This window comes from Plectropomus leopardus, chromosome 15, assembly GCF_008729295.1.
Source record: "Plectropomus leopardus isolate mb chromosome 15, YSFRI_Pleo_2.0, whole genome shotgun sequence".
In the NCBI taxonomy this organism is placed as follows: Eukaryota; Metazoa; Chordata; class Actinopteri; order Perciformes; family Serranidae; genus Plectropomus; species Plectropomus leopardus.
Window position 1 is genome coordinate 3,176,289 of NC_056477.1, and position 16,617 is coordinate 3,192,905.

General features: G+C 39.7%; 1 protein-coding gene across 2 annotated transcripts in view; it reads right to left on the bottom strand.

The window, feature by feature from the left end:
- The window catches only part of kif20ba (kinesin family member 20Ba), a 55,892-nt gene that overhangs the window by 26,085 nt on the left and 13,190 nt on the right, over positions 1-16,617 (bottom strand). For both annotated transcript variants that reach the window (XM_042502714.1, XM_042502713.1), the window contains exons 17-28: positions 16,237-16,426; positions 15,422-15,594; positions 13,442-13,918; positions 11,615-12,741; positions 10,478-10,616; positions 9,209-9,331; positions 9,035-9,089; positions 7,554-7,679; positions 6,965-7,098; positions 6,398-6,553; positions 5,529-5,705; positions 1,406-1,540 (exon numbers count right to left, since the gene is read on the bottom strand). In XM_042502714.1, coding sequence (XP_042358648.1) covers positions 1,406-1,540; positions 5,529-5,705; positions 6,398-6,553; positions 6,965-7,098; positions 7,554-7,679; positions 9,035-9,089; positions 9,209-9,331; positions 10,478-10,616; positions 11,615-12,741; positions 13,442-13,918; positions 15,422-15,594; positions 16,237-16,426 — 3,012 coding nt within the window. The remainder of the gene's footprint in view (positions 1-1,405; positions 1,541-5,528; positions 5,706-6,397; positions 6,554-6,964; positions 7,099-7,553; positions 7,680-9,034; positions 9,090-9,208; positions 9,332-10,477; positions 10,617-11,614; positions 12,742-13,441; positions 13,919-15,421; positions 15,595-16,236; positions 16,427-16,617) is intronic.

Here is a 16,617-nt window from a genome sequence, read left to right on the forward strand (position 1 = left end):
ATTTACTGCTCTTTCATCCTACATTCGTTTGTCCAGTGCAACCACGGCCTCTATGGTGGATTTCGAATTGACAAAGCTTTACAGATACCAGAGAACACTAACCTATGAATCTGAAAGTGAGTCACTGTTTCTGGAGTAGAGGCATCTCACATACAGATGCTGTAAAATCCATCACACAGGGAGTCAAAAAAGGTCATGAGCAACAAATCCTTGCCGCACTTTGCTGTACTAAAGTTCAAATTAAAAAAGATCAAAGTCAAAACCGTCTGTGATCTGTGCTCCACATTTCTGTTCACTTTGAGTTGGAGAGCACCCGAGGACAATCTATGAATAAACGAAGTACAAAGGTGATACCACAGCAGGCAAAGACAATTCCCTTGTCGCTGAGAAGCAACTTTGTGTTTTGAGTCTAATCCATTAATTCTGCTCTTGTCTTTTATTATATTCACATTCTCAACAAAGTGTAATTGCACCTCACAAATATTTGGAGAAGAAAATGACAGGGAATTCAAGCTAGACCACTAAGCAAACAACCAAATGCAATCATCTACCCTCCCCGGCTGTGACTGTTTCTCTATCTTGTGTGCTCTCACCTGTTCACTTCTGACTTGAGCACAAATATAAAGGCAATCAGTAAATAAAAACAAACAAACAAAAAAAAAACTATGCCACTGAAAACCCAAAGCACCTTTGGCTTCAGCTACAAAATAACTATAAAGTCCTGTATTATAAAACTTAAAATAAAGTTCCAACATGTCACTTTTTATCTTAAAGTAAAAATCCAATTATCTTCAGTTTATGGTGATCTTTGATGTTGTTTGAAACATTGGATGGACAGCCTAGAAATGTATTATGATGCAGGTGTGCGTCAAGACACCTCTCCAGTTTTAAAAGATTCCTTATTAAGCATAAGTCTTAGTCGGGTGCAGCCCTAGTAGAATCCAAAACAGATCCAGGAAAACTATAAAAACAACACAGAATAACACACACAATACAAAATAACAATAATAATAATAATGATAATAAAAGAAGAATAAATAAATAAATACCACAGGGAAAAACAGAGACAATATAAACAATGCAGTAGAAACACAAAGACAAAAGGACAATAATATAGAAAGGCAACACTCATAAAAGCTAGCGAATAAAAATGTGTTTTAATACAGAAATTAAAAGCAGGCAGTACAGGGGTCACATTAATTTGTAGACTCGTTCCAGAGTTTTGGGGCCTCAACCAAAAAGATGCGGTCTCCCCAATCCCAAAACCCAGGGAGAGCCGGTGAAGGGAGGCTAGTATGGGGGAAATTTGCTCTCGGCCTTGTGTAAGGGAGGCCTGGCTAACCCCAAAATAAAGATTATTGCTGCAGTCCAGAGGGGTCGAGATAAAAGCATGTGTAAGACTCACCTGTGTGACCGTGTCGTCCTGTTTGGCTGTTGAGGCCTTGAGCTCTTCCTTCAGTCGTAGGATCTCTGCTTCCTTTTCAGACAGAGCAGCCTGCAGCTCAGCCAAACTAACGCCACCATCACCACCATCACCATCCTGTAACAGGAAGTTCATGAACACTGAGAATGTTTTCTGTCCCCACAGCCTTCGATTTCACGCTTTCCACCAAAAATGTAACCCACAGCTCGGAACTATTAATGCAATAGGAAATTAGATTAAAACAAGTAAAACTGAAACTTTACAAGCAACCAATGAGGAATCACAAAGGATTTTTTTAAACTAGGAAGCAGGTTACAGAACTGTTACTTATTGGTACGCATCAACACAATTAGAAATCTTCATCTCAAAATTCCACCAGTATGACAAAATGGTAGGCATCACACTTTGCTCAAATATAACTTGCATTTAGGGATGCATGACATTATCTGCATGTCATCAGCATCGGCAGATAATGGCTTTAAACTGAAATATCAGAATTGGTTAACATACTTATTTTTTGCTGATAAGAAAAAAAAAGAAATCATTGTTTCTTATGTCTGCATCTCCATCACGATAAGAGTATGCATGATATGATGTTAACTCCTCTACAGAAGAGACTTGATCATCCTTAGAATTAGGTGGAGGGAAAAAAGGTTTGACATCGATATCAGTTATCAGTCAAAAGAGTTCTTATACATCAGCATATTGAATATTGGCAAACAATCCAATGTCCTACTTGCATCTCAGACTTTTTAGAAAATACGCTCTTAAAGATGAGGCACTAGTAATTCCTTTCTATTGCATATTAGATACACAAACACACACAAATCAAAAATTGAAGGATATACAGCTCCTATTCAAGGAGATACAAAAAAAAAAATCTACACAGACCTACACAGGCATGACAAACGTTCCCAAACAAATGCACAAGACAGCAATCCGTGGAAAAATCCAGAAAGATTGAGCTACATGTGAAACTACATGTGAAACGATGGAATTGCCAATGCACCATGACTGTGGTCCCTAACGCTGGTCTCACCCTGAAACATGAAATGCTTTAGTTTTGACAGAAAACGGTGCGACCCTGGAGCAAAATATAAGCTAGTTTTGGCATGTAGTGATGTGTGGTTAAAGTAAGTGGCAAAAACAAAACAGAAATGTCTTTAAAATGTATGAACAATGAGACAACTCTGCTGTAGTTGTTATAAAACTCTGACATATATCTAAGTGTCTAAGCACGAGCGTTAACTCTTATCAAATGTGCACATGGGCAACAGTGCATGCTTCTCTTGCAAAATTAGCTTCTGGCCTTGAACCTGTGATGCTGTAATAATAAAGTTACCACTCTAAAACAAGTCAATAAAATATTCTGCAGTTTATACCATTTTTTCAAAGCTCATATAGATCCAATTTTTTTTGTCCTGGTTTTGTCCTGCGTGAATTTTTTGTTCATTTTTTTAGGTCACATCTACTATTACTTTGTAGTTTTGAATTACGTTTTACTGTATCAGTGCCCACACGTGATAACATCATCAAAAACGATACTTTTTTTAGTTATTTATTTTGTTGGAGACAATTTTTTTATCCTGGGGAGCTGTCTGCTCACAATGAAAAAATTATGTTATTTTGAAAACCAAACAAAAGCTCACTGAGGACAAAACGTGAGAGAATAAAGTCCAAATAGTGAACTGCAACACATGGAACAGAGATATAGTTTCACGTTAAAAATTCCGATTTACCTGTAAAACCTCCTGCAATTTGCAAAAGAAGGTTAAAAAGTTGGAACTAGTCTAGTCTTGAGGCTCAACTGTAGCCAGCAGATAAGCAGATAATGTATTTCCTGGCCAGGAATTCCTCTTTTGTGCAGCGGTCATAGTTTTCAGTCTGATTAGCAAGCTGACCTGCTTTACGCACACAGTCACGATACTCTATAAAGAGATACACAAATCTGTCCCCGGCAGCACAGAGGATCTATAATATCAGCACAGTGTCAAGGGGGGCACCCAAGATTAGTGTCACCAATTCAGTATCTGACCAAATGTCTCCCCGTCTGTTCCTGAGTTATCGAGTTGATCGATGGCCATAGAAGTTTTTTTTTGCAAAACAACATTATGACAAAGTGGTATCAGCCTTTGACTGTTTGAATCTACAATGTCATCACTTCATCATTTTATCCTATTATACATCAGTGTGAAATTCTGCGTACATATTCTTGAGTAATGGCTAAAACCATGTTTAGTGAGGTCACAGTGACCATGACCCTTGACCACCAAATTTTTCAAGTCCAAGTAGGCGTTTGCACCAAATTTGAGGAAAATTCCCTAAAGGTGTACTTGAAATACTGAGTTCATGAGAATGAGACGCACGCACAGTCACAGCGACCATGACCTTTGACCTATGACCATCAAGGTCTAATAAGTTATTCTGTGACCCAAAGTAACATTTGTGCAAAATTTGAAGAAAATTCCTTCAAGGTGATCTTAAGATATCACATTCACGACATTGAGAGGGATGCAAGGTCACAATTACCTTAACCTTTGACCACCAAAATGTAATCAATTAAGCGTTGAGTCCAAGTGGATGTTTGTACCAGATCTGAAGAAATTCCCTACATGGTTCTTGAGATATCGCATTAAAAGGAATGGGGACAGACAACCCGATAGCATAATGCCTCCGTCCTCCTCTATTGCCAGAGCTGAGGCCTAAAAAGCTAATAAAACTCAAAATTGTCAGATAGCCGATGGGTTTGGAGGCTGCATTTGGGGCCGGTACATTTTGCCCCTTTTGCTATTCAAATGTACTGTTTACCTGCATGCAACCAAATCTGCTCAATTGTGATTTGTTAATACAACTCCGGCTACAAACAGAAGCCAGAATGTTTCCAGTACCATAATCTTGTGTTGTTGCCTACAGACTCTTCATACATATGCAGATATCCTTCTATAGAAATATGAACTCGTCACTAGTGACCCAAAAATGGATAAGAAGCAATAGTAATTGTGAATAAACAGGAAGGAAATCCAGGCACTCCAAAAATGTGGAAAATATGTTTCGGCCACTAGCAGTGGGCTTTCAAAGGGTTTTTTGGTTGTTTTTTTTTAAACCGTGATGAAGACCACTAGTGGTTGAAACATGCTGGCTTTTTTAGCAATTTGGCCACTATAATAACTATGTAATTTAATATAATTCCTCTTTGTTTTCACATTTTTGGAGTGCCTGGATTTCCTTCCCGTTTATCCTGTTGGTTCTCAATTTCCATGAGAACCCAAAACAAGTTTTTGACCTGTTTGATTATAGCCGACAGAGCAACCAGTCAACTCTCTCTTTTTCTGATTAATTGTGAGTAAATCTTGTCTGTCTCTTTTTGTTTAATTTTCTCACAAGAAAAATCTATTTTTATTCTTTTTCATATCACTGTGTTCTTATTTGATCTCTTTGTGAAGCACTTTGGTCTACATTTGTCGTTTTTAAGTGTCCTGTATAAATAAACTTGACAAACTAGGTTCCGACGCTGCCCTTCCGCCCCTTGCTTTTATCGGGTGTTATTAAAGTCGCTGGCAGAGCGATTTTTTGCCCTCTGTTTTCCTGCACAACATCGGGGTCTGCTCTCCCAGTAAATCCCGTCTAAAAGTTGAATCAATGCTGCATGATATGGGGCAGAAAACTGTTGATGCATTTCAAACTTTCAGTGAAGTTTCACCTCTGGCTAAACCCCGATCGATGATTCCACAGCAGGTGTTTTACTTTGATGGATGATGAGAACAAACTGCTTTGACATCACTGGAGTGTGTCCAGAGATAAAACATACTAGGTAGTTTCAAAAATACGAGGGCCGCTACTTGTGTTAACTTTTTACTGACACTTCACTGACACTTGAATAATCAATGAAAAAGGCTCAAGAGGGATGTTATTTGACTGAGAGATGTGAGACACTAAAACTGCATATCCTTCTTCCTCTTCATCCCCATCTCCACTTTAACTGAAGCAGAACTTACATTTTAAGATATTTCACCCAAATTCTTGTGTTTTCTGTCTTTGGTGTAAAAAGTAGCCTGTTTTCAGTGTGTGGTCCTTGTATCTGTTATCATCTTTATGTTATACTGACCTCTTGTGGTGGCTGTGGGTGATTTTGGCGCAGCTGTTGGATGAGTTTGTCCTTCTCTGCTTGGCCGGTGAGGAGCTTCTGCAGCTGGACCTCCAGAGCTGCGACCAGAGTGTCTCTCTCCTTCCTCCACTTCTCCATGGCCTGCTCTTTCTCAGACAGCTGGGAGGACAAGGACTCCTGAAAAAGAAAGAAATGTACATGAATGATACATGCCAGGAAATACTGGTTTTGTACTTCATGTGTGTGAGTGAGAAATACATGGTTCCTGCAGCTTAAGGCTATTAAGAAGATTAAAGACTTTTCATGACTTTTTTTAATGCCACTTGGAATGAAATTTAAGATAAATTCAACAGAATCCAATACTAGGGGAAAAAAACAACATATGCTGATATTCATTAGTTAACATTAAGGGGGAGAACAGTATTATTTTACAAATTTATTGTAACATAAAACATGACCCCTTGGTGATGTTAATACAAGAGGCATTTGGGAAATTATCATTATTATTTTAAAGTTACCCATTATTTTGAGTTTTTTCAATGCAATGTCAGAAAAAAAAAGATTCATAAAATTTCCACCTCCAATTTTTAAGCACTTTTAAGACATCTGAGAGATTTATTTAAGACATTTTAATGGCAATTAAGGCCTTAATTTTAGATTGACATCACAAGTTTGAGACTTATGCTTGTCATCTTTGGCTTTGAGAGAGTGTAGCTCACGTTCACAAATATCGATTTACCTTCCCGTGGCCACAGAAATAACGAACTGGAATTTGTAATTAAAATTTTCCCCTTTAAGATTCTAACAAAGTGGCATGTTTACTTGTTGAAGTTAGTGTTTAGTGTGTTTGCACTTCATCCCTAGCCTACCAGCTGGCTCTGCTGTCGAGTGAATCGCTCTCTGTCTTCTGCGAACTTCCTCATTTCCTGGTTCCTCTTGTCCTCCGCCTCCTTAGCTTGGCCGATTAGGGACAGCTTCTCCTCCAGCCACTTTTTGCGTTCGGCTTGGTGTTTCTCGTTACACAGCTGTAAACAAAATGTACATTGTTATTTTAGTAATTCTTTCAGAGGATGTCTGTTTAAGTACTATATGGAACAAGTTTTTGCCCAAATCAACAAAACGGTGGTACTTGCAATTGACAGCATAAAACAAGATACCCGAATCTTACAAAAAACATCAGTCTTTGTAGGTCTTATGCAAAGGAGGTGTGTAGGAATGCTGTTGCCCAAACTTTGTGGATGACTGAGTCTTCACAAGCCCGTTTTACACAGAGATCATGCTATACGATGGTGGCACCATTTCACTCCCATATTTTCGACGGTATTTCGAGATCATGGAACCAAAACAGGCATGACACTTCTTACGTTGCAGTCGAGAACACATATTTCTGGTCCGACCATCTAATACAGCATTTGAAACTAACTTCCACTCAATACCTTCAAGCTTTCCTGAGCCTGGGCAGCTTCCAGTTTGGCCAGTTTGAGGTCATCTGATGGGCTGTCAACTTGACGCTGTGTGTCATTCCCACGTCTGTCCTGCTGCAACAGCATCCCTTTCAATGTCTCGACCTCTGAAATGATTAAAACCAAAGACCAAGACACAGAAGATGTAGTTTTAACAAATTAATACTTTCCTGAGCCTGAGATATTGCCTGGCGGTGTTTCTTTCTCCTGTCTTTGTTTGCAAGTTTTTTTGAGGTGGGGTGTGCTATACTTTGGCAACCTTTGAGTCTGTCTTCATAACGTCCAACACCCAGCTGACTCAGTGAATTGACTTTCCTATCGAATTTAAAGGTGTTGTTCCTATAAGAAAATACAAGTTTACTCTAGTCTCAGTATCCATTCAGTTTCACTTTGTGTCTTTCATGGACATTCTTGTTTCTCTGCAGTTTGCAGGGATAAGAGGATTACACTAAGCTGCCCACGAGCCAAACCCCTTTTTAATTCAGAACAATAAAATCCACATTCGTTTTTCACAATGTCTGTTTGCTTTTCATGTCCTCTCATTGATTTATCAGATTCTTACCGCTGGAGAGCTCCTGGATGACGTTAAGTTTCTCCTCCAACACCTGCTCCATCTGGTCCTGTGTCTCCTCCTGCTCCGTCAGAGCCAAACGCATATCCTCCATCACACGCTCCTTGGCTTCAAGGTCTACAAATCAACAAAAAGGTAAGGTACAGGTTTACACAGAGAATCTGTGCAGACATCTGTAACACATTGCTCCCACACAGCCATAAATGTACTTTTAAATGTTGAATCCTGAGGGAGGTGTTCTCCTTTTTACTGCCGCTCCATAGAACAGGTCAAAGATCAGCCTCACTTTAACTCAAAGATTTTTCAATAAAAAGACGCTTGGGAAATTAATTTTGGGCACAGGAAAGACATACTTGAAGCCATGTAACTATGAAGTTCTCAAAGGATATGTGGCTTCTCTGTTTCATATGATTGTAAGTTGAATATCAATGTGTTGGTCAGACAAAACAAGAAAGGATGTCTTCTTAGGCTCTGGGAACTTGTGATGGTTGTTTTTTTCCCACTTATTTCTATTTTTTAGACCGAATGAAAAATCGGACAAAAAAATAACAGATAGATTTTTGGCTGTCCCCTGAAAGGCAGAGAGTCCAATTATCATTCAGAGAAATCCCTGCTATACACACACACTCGACTAAAATCCCTTCGAGTAGTTGTTTTTGTTAGGGGCCGATCACACCAAGATGCGCCGCCAGAGAAGAGTTGCCAGCAAATCCATTGTTTCCCTGTGGCACAGCACACCTGCTGTGCAACGGGTTTTCTGGCGGTTTTTGGGCGCGCATAACAGTTAAAATATTTTCAACTTTTCTGCTAAAGGTGTGGAGTCACACCGCTCTCCAATGTTACTTTTAGTCAAGCACACGCAGCTCTGCACCACAAGCACTCCCAGCTGTTTTTTCCAGATGTGCTTCCAAGACGTTTTTGGAGCGGTCACGCCTGGCATGATGTGTCTGTGATAGCCCCCTTAAGTGCACAGTGTACCTCTGGAGAAATCCCCAGATATAGCGCCAGAGTGAGTGCTCCCCACTTTCACACTGCTTTAAGGTACAGCGGAGGAGAGCCTTCGCCCTGTCAAGCTCTGAGATAACGTGATCTTCTGCTTTCTGCTTAGAGGTTGTGATTTACAGCTCACAGCAACTTAATATTATATAGTATGGCTTTTGTTTGTGATCTAATGTTGGCAAAAATGTTGTTGCACATTTCCATTGCCTGGTTAGCTTGTTTACCACACAATGCCACTGTCACACTTAACACTCCCTGAACCCCATTCAAACTCTGAAACTCTACATGAAAAAAAAGCAACAAATAGTTGAATATTCCTGTTGAACAGCCAAATCTAATTCGACTGACATAATAATCATCTGCTGCAGGCTGACAGGAATGACCATGAGGATTTCAAAGGCAACTTTCTTTCCATAAACATGACAAATGATGATTTTCCTCTAGTGGAACACACACAAAAACACATCAGTTACCTTTACAGGCCTTCAGGTAGAGCGCCTGGTCAGACTTGGTGTCAGATGATTGTTCCTAGAGGAGGAGATGAAGAGATGGGGAGTTTATGGGCATGGCACATCAATATACCAGTATGACGACTGATTTGAGATTTGATTTTGGTAAATGGAAAAGTGAATGACACATTATCTCACCACTTTGAGCTGCTGAATGGTTCTATCTCTGTTGGCAACATCAGACTGAAGCTGCTTTTTGGCTTTTTCCATGTCAGCAAGCTTCTGCCTCAAAAGCTTTTCCTCCTCTCTCATGGTTGAGATCTACAAGGAAAAGAAAAAGTCGTAAAAAAAAGTTTAAAAAGTTAGTTTTCACAAAACATTATACATTACATTAGATTATTATTAACTTAATCTGTGATGTAAACACATCTAAATGAGCTGTGAACATGCATTCAATACCATACTGTCACCAGATACAGGATTTGTGAGGCCAACACTGATATAGATGATTGAGAAATTAAAAAAAATATGATTAAGATCTATCCGCTTTTGAAACTGCAGGGCTCAACAATAAGAATTGCCCAATTCACTGTGGCACATAAATCTCTCAACCTGCAAGATCAGGCAAGTAAATGATAAAAAGATTAGAGATGATGATGGAAGTCACTAAGGAGTGAGTCATCCTGTTTCCTTCTCATCTCTGTGGAGAGTTGCACATGTGCAGTGCCGATGAGGCACTCATGAGAAAAGGGCAGAGAGTAAAGGCAAAGTTATTGGCTGAAGCAATGAGTGTATTTTAATTATCCTGGAAACAAGAGTTTAGTTGGGTGGTGTTGGGGGTGTTGGGGGACACACCAAGTATGTGCTGCACAGTTTGAGAGCAAGGCAGATAAAAAAAACTAGACGGTCTATAAGACAGTCTTTGTTATTATTTGATGATCATTAGAATTACATAGTGGAAAGTAAAAATTGACTTTGGGCAAGCACGATTCTAACACACTTGTGTGAGCAGATATATATATGTGTGTTTGTGTGTGTCCTGTTTACTGTTACATTTAGCAACATTTAGGCCCTTACATTCTTATTTGAAAACTTTGCAAGGTCTGTCTTAGTTTGGGCTGGTGAGGTTCAGGTCCATGACTGGAACCAAGATTTCTGGCTTGGATTTGAAGGTGAGCTCAGTCTTTTGACACCTAAAACAGTTTTAGCTGTTACTGGAGAAATTTTAATGTTTGGAAATTCATCAGACATCAGCATCAAAAATACCACAGATCAGTGTATGACTGGTTTGAACTACAAGAATTATCCTCTTGAATTTAGCATTTTTATATGCACAGCTTTTGGAAAATATCAGCCCATTTCAGCAGAAATTTGAGCAGCCATTTGAAATTAAACCACCTCAGTGTAGACAAACTCCTCAGGTCCTGCAACCGCAAAACATTTAAAATTCATAAAAGTGACGTGTACCTCCTTCTGGACCTGCTGGATCTGCTTCTTATAGTCAGCCAGTTTCTCTCTGAGGTCTGAAGTGTCGTCCTCTTTTCTCTGAAGGTCGAGGCTGAGGCTCTTGACTTTGTCCGAGTCTTGCTTGGCACTTTCTTTTAGTCTGGGAGAGCGAGACAAGATAACAATGAGCTGCAACCAATTCTTTAAACAAGACAGGAAAGTACATTGTGGTCCAGAACAGCACTACCGCTCCTCGGACTCTTTAATGCGGTGGGTGGATGGATAGATTAATGCAACTCTCCCTGGACACCACGGCAAGGTAATACAGAGAGAATGTATTTCACAATGACAGAATAATCTAGTAAACTACAGAACTGCAAGACAAGGTAACACAGAGAGTCTCCCTTCACTGTTTTTTAGTTTTCTCTGCAACTCCGGGGGGACAGTCTCAGACAGAGGAGGATAATAAACAATTTCATAATAATAAACTCTAATTTAGAGAGACTTCTTTCTGACAGTTATATTAATTGGAATTGTTTATGATACTGCATTTTAGAAATCATCCTTAACTAATTTTCCTGCAACAAGATTTGCTGACTGAGAAATAATACTTTTTTTGGTCAACATCTGGGCTGTTTTCAACGTGTTAAACACACTCAGTTGATGAGTCTTATGAGTATCATTGTCTCATCAAGGGACTTTGAGGAAGAGAGATGGTACAGATTTTATGAAATAAAAAATATTTAATGTGTAATTTATGCTTTTTTGCTTCCTTCTTTATTGAAGTGCTAAAAAGGAGAACAGCAGCAGGCAGTAATTAAAAATGCTCTAATTCTGTGGAAGTAAGACTGCTATAAAGGCTGAGACAGGATAACATAATTTGTCTAAGAAACAACATACACAAAGTTTATTCAATATCTTACACCGTACTATCCATTAATGACTTGAATTAAATTTGCAGGGTTCCCCCCAAATTTTAACCGATACATTTCCTAATTTTTTCCATAATATTTCACCCCATTTATATGAATTTAAGAGGTTGGAAATAACCTGCCTAGTTGCTACTAGCGATGTTTGAGCAGTCACACAGTCACAGCACACAGTCACAAAGTCACACAGTCACACAGTGCAGCACTAGAAAAGGAAATCAGCAGTTACCTGTTGATCTCCTTAGCTTTCTTCTCCAGCTCTAAGTCTTTCTGAGCAATGGCCTCATGCGCCACAGCCAGCAGCTCCCTGCGCCTCTCCACCTCCCTGCACCGGGCCTCCTGGACTGCCTGGCTCTCCTCCTCCTCCCGCTGCTCCTGCGCCTTCTGCAGGCTCTTCTGCAGGGATTTTATCTCTGCCTCCTTTTCCAGCAGCTTTTTCTGAAGCTCTGCCTCCCTCTCTGCAGCTGCTTTCCCCGCTTCGGCTAGCTGCTCCTCTATCTGTATGTCCGTCTTTGAAGAGGCAAGCTGAATTTCAGTCTTGCTGGAAGTTTCTTCTGTGTTGCAAAGCTTTGACCTGAGGGATGCGATCTCAGCCTGAAGATCAGAGTTCAGCCTCTTGAGATCCTCCTCAGCAGCAGAGCTGGAGGAACTGTTAGCTTTTTCTAGTTGGCTCTTGAGAAGCTCTGCAGTTTGCTCTTGCTCACTGAGCTTTTGTTTGAGATCATCTAAATGTTTGTCAAAGTTTAGTTTTTGTTCACTCAGTTTTTGTTTTAACTCCTCCAACTGCTGCTGTGACACCACTTCTTGTTCTCGCAGCTTCTCAGTGACTTTGTCGGCCTGTGTTTGGTCCTCAAGTTTTGTTCTCAGCTGTTTTATTTCTTCTTTGAAAGCATGTTCATCCAGTTCATCCAGTGATTGCCGCGATGTCTCTTCTTTCTCCAGAAGCTGCTTTCTCAGCTCTTCAACTTGCTGCTTTAAAGCTGCTTCTTGCAGATTCCACTTCCCTGTTAACTGTTTCAGCTGCTGGTTGGAGATCTGCTGGCTGTGTGCTAACTCTTCTTTTGTCTGTCCGAGCTCGTGCTCCAGCGTCAGCATTTGTCTGAGCTTGCTCTCATTTTTGTCCTTTTCCTCAGACAGATTCTTCTGGAGCTCTGACACTTCCTCTCTCAGCTGATCACTGACACCATCAGATGATGCTGAAGTCTGCAGTTCCTGTTTCAGGCTCTGAATTTCCTGTGTCAGGGTCTCAATCTGAGAAGTTTTCTCCTGGATCTCCTTAGAGTGTCCGTCCAGTTGTGTCTGAGAAGTTTGTAGCTGGAGTAACATTTGTTCAGCTCTCTCTGTCTTGCTGGTCACCTGTGGTCATTTCAATAGATATCGCTTTCTTTTAGTCACGCAGCACTTAGAGCATTAAACAGACACTATATTACCATTGTTACAAGACACACTCAACAACCTTCCTGCCACAAAAAACTCAAAAGCTCATTTCATTCCTGTAAAGCCAAGAACTAAACCAATAGACTTCTTCAGATTTCAGCTTAATTATTTGAAACTTGAGCAAAGTGGCTTGATTTCTTTCGAAAACATGGGAGGGTGGCAAGCAACTGAACAAGAAAAGGCCCAAAAATGGGCAAGAAATTAGTGACAAGTTACTAGAAAATTACTGAAAAATGAGCAAAAAAAGAAAGTTAAGTAAAAAACAAACTAAACACGAAAAACACCTCAAGAAAGTGCTAAAAAATAAACATTTTTCTGTGGCATAATTTTTAATATATACTTTGGAGAAATGTAAATGGAGTTTTCTGGATATTTTTCCCCTGTTTTTTTTGTTTGTTTTTTTGGCTTGCCGCTTTTTACTAATTTCTTTTTCTTTTTTCTTCCCAGGTTGCTCATTTTGTTTTTCCCGTGTTTTTGAAAGAAATCAAACCAAGTTTCTCAGGTTTCAGGGGTTGAAATGATTGTGAAACGCAGCTCAGTGCTGTACAAGGAAACTGATGTCATTCCAGGTGTTAAACGGTTACTTTGACAGAAAGTGTAAAATCACACTGTGACCCACCTGCTGTTCTATGGCTTCGAGTCTGGCAGTCAGCTCACTCGCTTCTTGTTGTAGAGCATCACCCTCCTGTTGCCTCTTTTCTTTCTCCTCAACCAGTCTGCTGATCTCCTTGCGCTCCTCCTCCAGAGCAGACTGAGCCTCCTCTTTGTCCCTCCTCTCTTGACTGAGAGCAGCAGCGGTGTCCTCCCTGCTTTGCTTCTCTTCTAAATGAGCAGCAATAGCTTCCTCCTTGGCTCTTCTTTCAGCTTCAAGGTCTGCCACAGCTTTCTTGTTGATTTCTCTTTCTTCTTTAAGGGAAGCCAGCGCCTCCTCTTTGCTTTGCTTCAGCTCCCCGACTATGGAAAGGGCCTCCTCTCTTGCCTTCCTCTCCTCCTCTAAGGATGCCAGTGCCTCCTCTCTTCCCATAGTCTGGTACTCCAGAGCAGCGAGGGCCTCCTCTCTGCCCCTCTTCTCCTTCTCAAGGGCAGCCAGCGCCTCCTGAGTGATACCAGTAATGTTTATTTTAATGTTTAAACAGCATTAACCCCTAGGGCACACACTATACACACACTTTTCAAAAATCAAGCTTTAAAAAAATATTATAGATTAATAGGATTTTCTGCTTGCATTGAGTTCATTTTTCAAACATCAGTCCTAATCATAAATATCAAATATTCAGTAATTTTCAAAATTTTAACCATTTAAATGCCAGGTATGTGTCCTGATGACACTATTATTAGATGAAAAAAACAACAACAACAAAAAAACCCACAAAAAAGTACATTGTTTTTAACAGAATTAATGCAAAGTTGTTGTTTTTTTTAAATCATACTTTGGGATATGTGTCAATAATTAGCAGCAACATTGACTGTGACAGTGAACCTAATGGAAATAGCATGTATTTTCTCCTTATGCCCAATATAGTAAAAATGATGTCATCGGATGGAAAATAGTAAAAATTTCAAAGCCCAGAATGACACACAGAAATAAAAAAAATGCATGTTTTTATGCGTTCAAGGCTTTGGGATAAAAAAACTGCAGTTTGAATGGGTTTTAATGGGGCATTGTTTTGCACTTAACAGTATAAATGTAACTATTTTATTTACACAGTGTATTTTAGACCTCCTGTAGGAGCAGAGCTGGAAATCTCAAGATAAAACCAAAATACATGCTATATGCATAAACACAGCCAAAATTATATAAAAAAATGAGAAATGAAAAGTGTGTAAAATGCTCCAAACAGTCCCTAAGGGTTACATAAACTTAACAAGGGTGGGGAGTGTCACTGAAAACAGAGATCAACAAGTTTTGTTGTTGATTAAAGCATGTTATTTTAAAGAGGGCCACTCATAACAGGGGAAGGAAAAGCACTTCATATATTTGGTAATTTCTTGTTTTCCTGATGAAACCAGAAATCTGTAGATTTATTCTTGATGACTCAGTAAAATTTTACATGGTAACCTATGTGAGCTTTATATGAGTCAGCCCCGGGCGTACATGAATGGCATAACAAAAGCTAATTCTATGTGGGACAGGGACAGCCTGGGGGCCAAACAGACAGGCTTGGGAACAGGTCATTGATTTAACTCCATGAACTTGTAAAAATTTGAGTGTACAAAATTAAATGGAAACATTTTACCCTCCTGCTGTTGAGGTATCTTTGAAAAACATGCAATATATGTGCAATTATCCATGTGTAATTGGTGTAAATATTTTTTTAACTGTTGAGTTTTGCATCTTGTTTCTACTGTTGATATTGTTCTTTTCGCTTTATTTTTCTTGTACATACCTTGCTTTGATTTCCCTTTGCTGCTGTAATAATGCAAATTTCCCCATTGTGGGACTAATAAAGGATTATCTCATCTTATTTTATCTGAAAGACACCAAACTCCGACTGATGCTCGCTGGTCAGCATCACTAGCCATGACAGTATGAATTAAAGGGATATTTCTACATCAGCTCCTCATCCTGGTTATGTGCTCCTTTCCCCTGGGTTCTTACCTGTAGCTGTGAACTTCCCTCCTCCACCAGTAAGGAATGGCCCTGTGAGCCCTGCTCTGCCACCTTCTGCAGGTCTCCCACTTGTTTCTCCAGTCGGGCAATCTCTGACGACTTCTCCTGAAGCTGAGAGAGAAGCCTCCTTTTCTCCTCATCTTCTACTCCACTGACTTCACCTTGGAAATAACAAAAACAAAAAACAAAAACATGAATATATAAAACAGGATGTGAAAAGTAGGCCAGCATTAACATGCTGGTATCAAACTCTCAAATTTGGAAGAAAGACATGTTGCCAATTTAAAACCTCTTTTTGCACTATCAGTATCTGATGATGACATTTTTCAACTTGGTCCTTCATAAAGGTATTTGAATATCTTAGTTGCTTATATGGGGATTCTAACATTTTTACATTTGTTTTAGAAAACATGACATTTCAATATATATATAAAATGCGTTGTTGCTGTCAGTGACAGGTCTTTTTCTATAAAACTGTGTTAATATTTATCTTTAGAAACTCTCTCTGTATCATTGGATAATCCACAAACCACAATGACCAGCTGTCTTTGGAACAACCTTCTAACGAGAAACAATATTATGATATGAGTAAACTGACGTGTGCTCGTTCTTTCAAAACACCCAACGCGGCTGTGAGGTTATGCCGTTTGATGTTTTGAATATATAAGTTTGTCTGTGCATCACCACATCACCACAATTTATGAGTAAAAGGTGCAGTTTGTATTTTCCTCCTCCATCTGCATCCAATGTCTGCCTTTCTGACAGATTAAGACAGATGACGTCTTATGTTTATGGGTTTTTACCGTTGTGTTTGTGAGCCATCTGCTCTTGGACTTTTCGGTGGTGCTCATTCAGTTCCAACACCTTCCTCTCCAACTCCTCCACAGCGTCTCCTGTGCCTCCTGCTCGGCCTGAACCCAGACATTTGTGAGCAGCCTCAGCGGCCTTCTTTATTTCTGCCAGGTCAGAGGAGAATGAGTCCAGAGATGTATCCTGGAAAAATCAAAGACATTAGTCAGGGTGATTAGTGAGCACATTGCTTCAATCACAAGCTCCAGGTTTGGCTCCCTGAGGCAGTTCAACTGCACCTGTCAGAGCATCCTGGAACAGGATACTTAACTAATGCACGTTTGAGAAGCTACATACGACTTTCTGCTTGGGAAAATAATATGGGATGTCAAAAA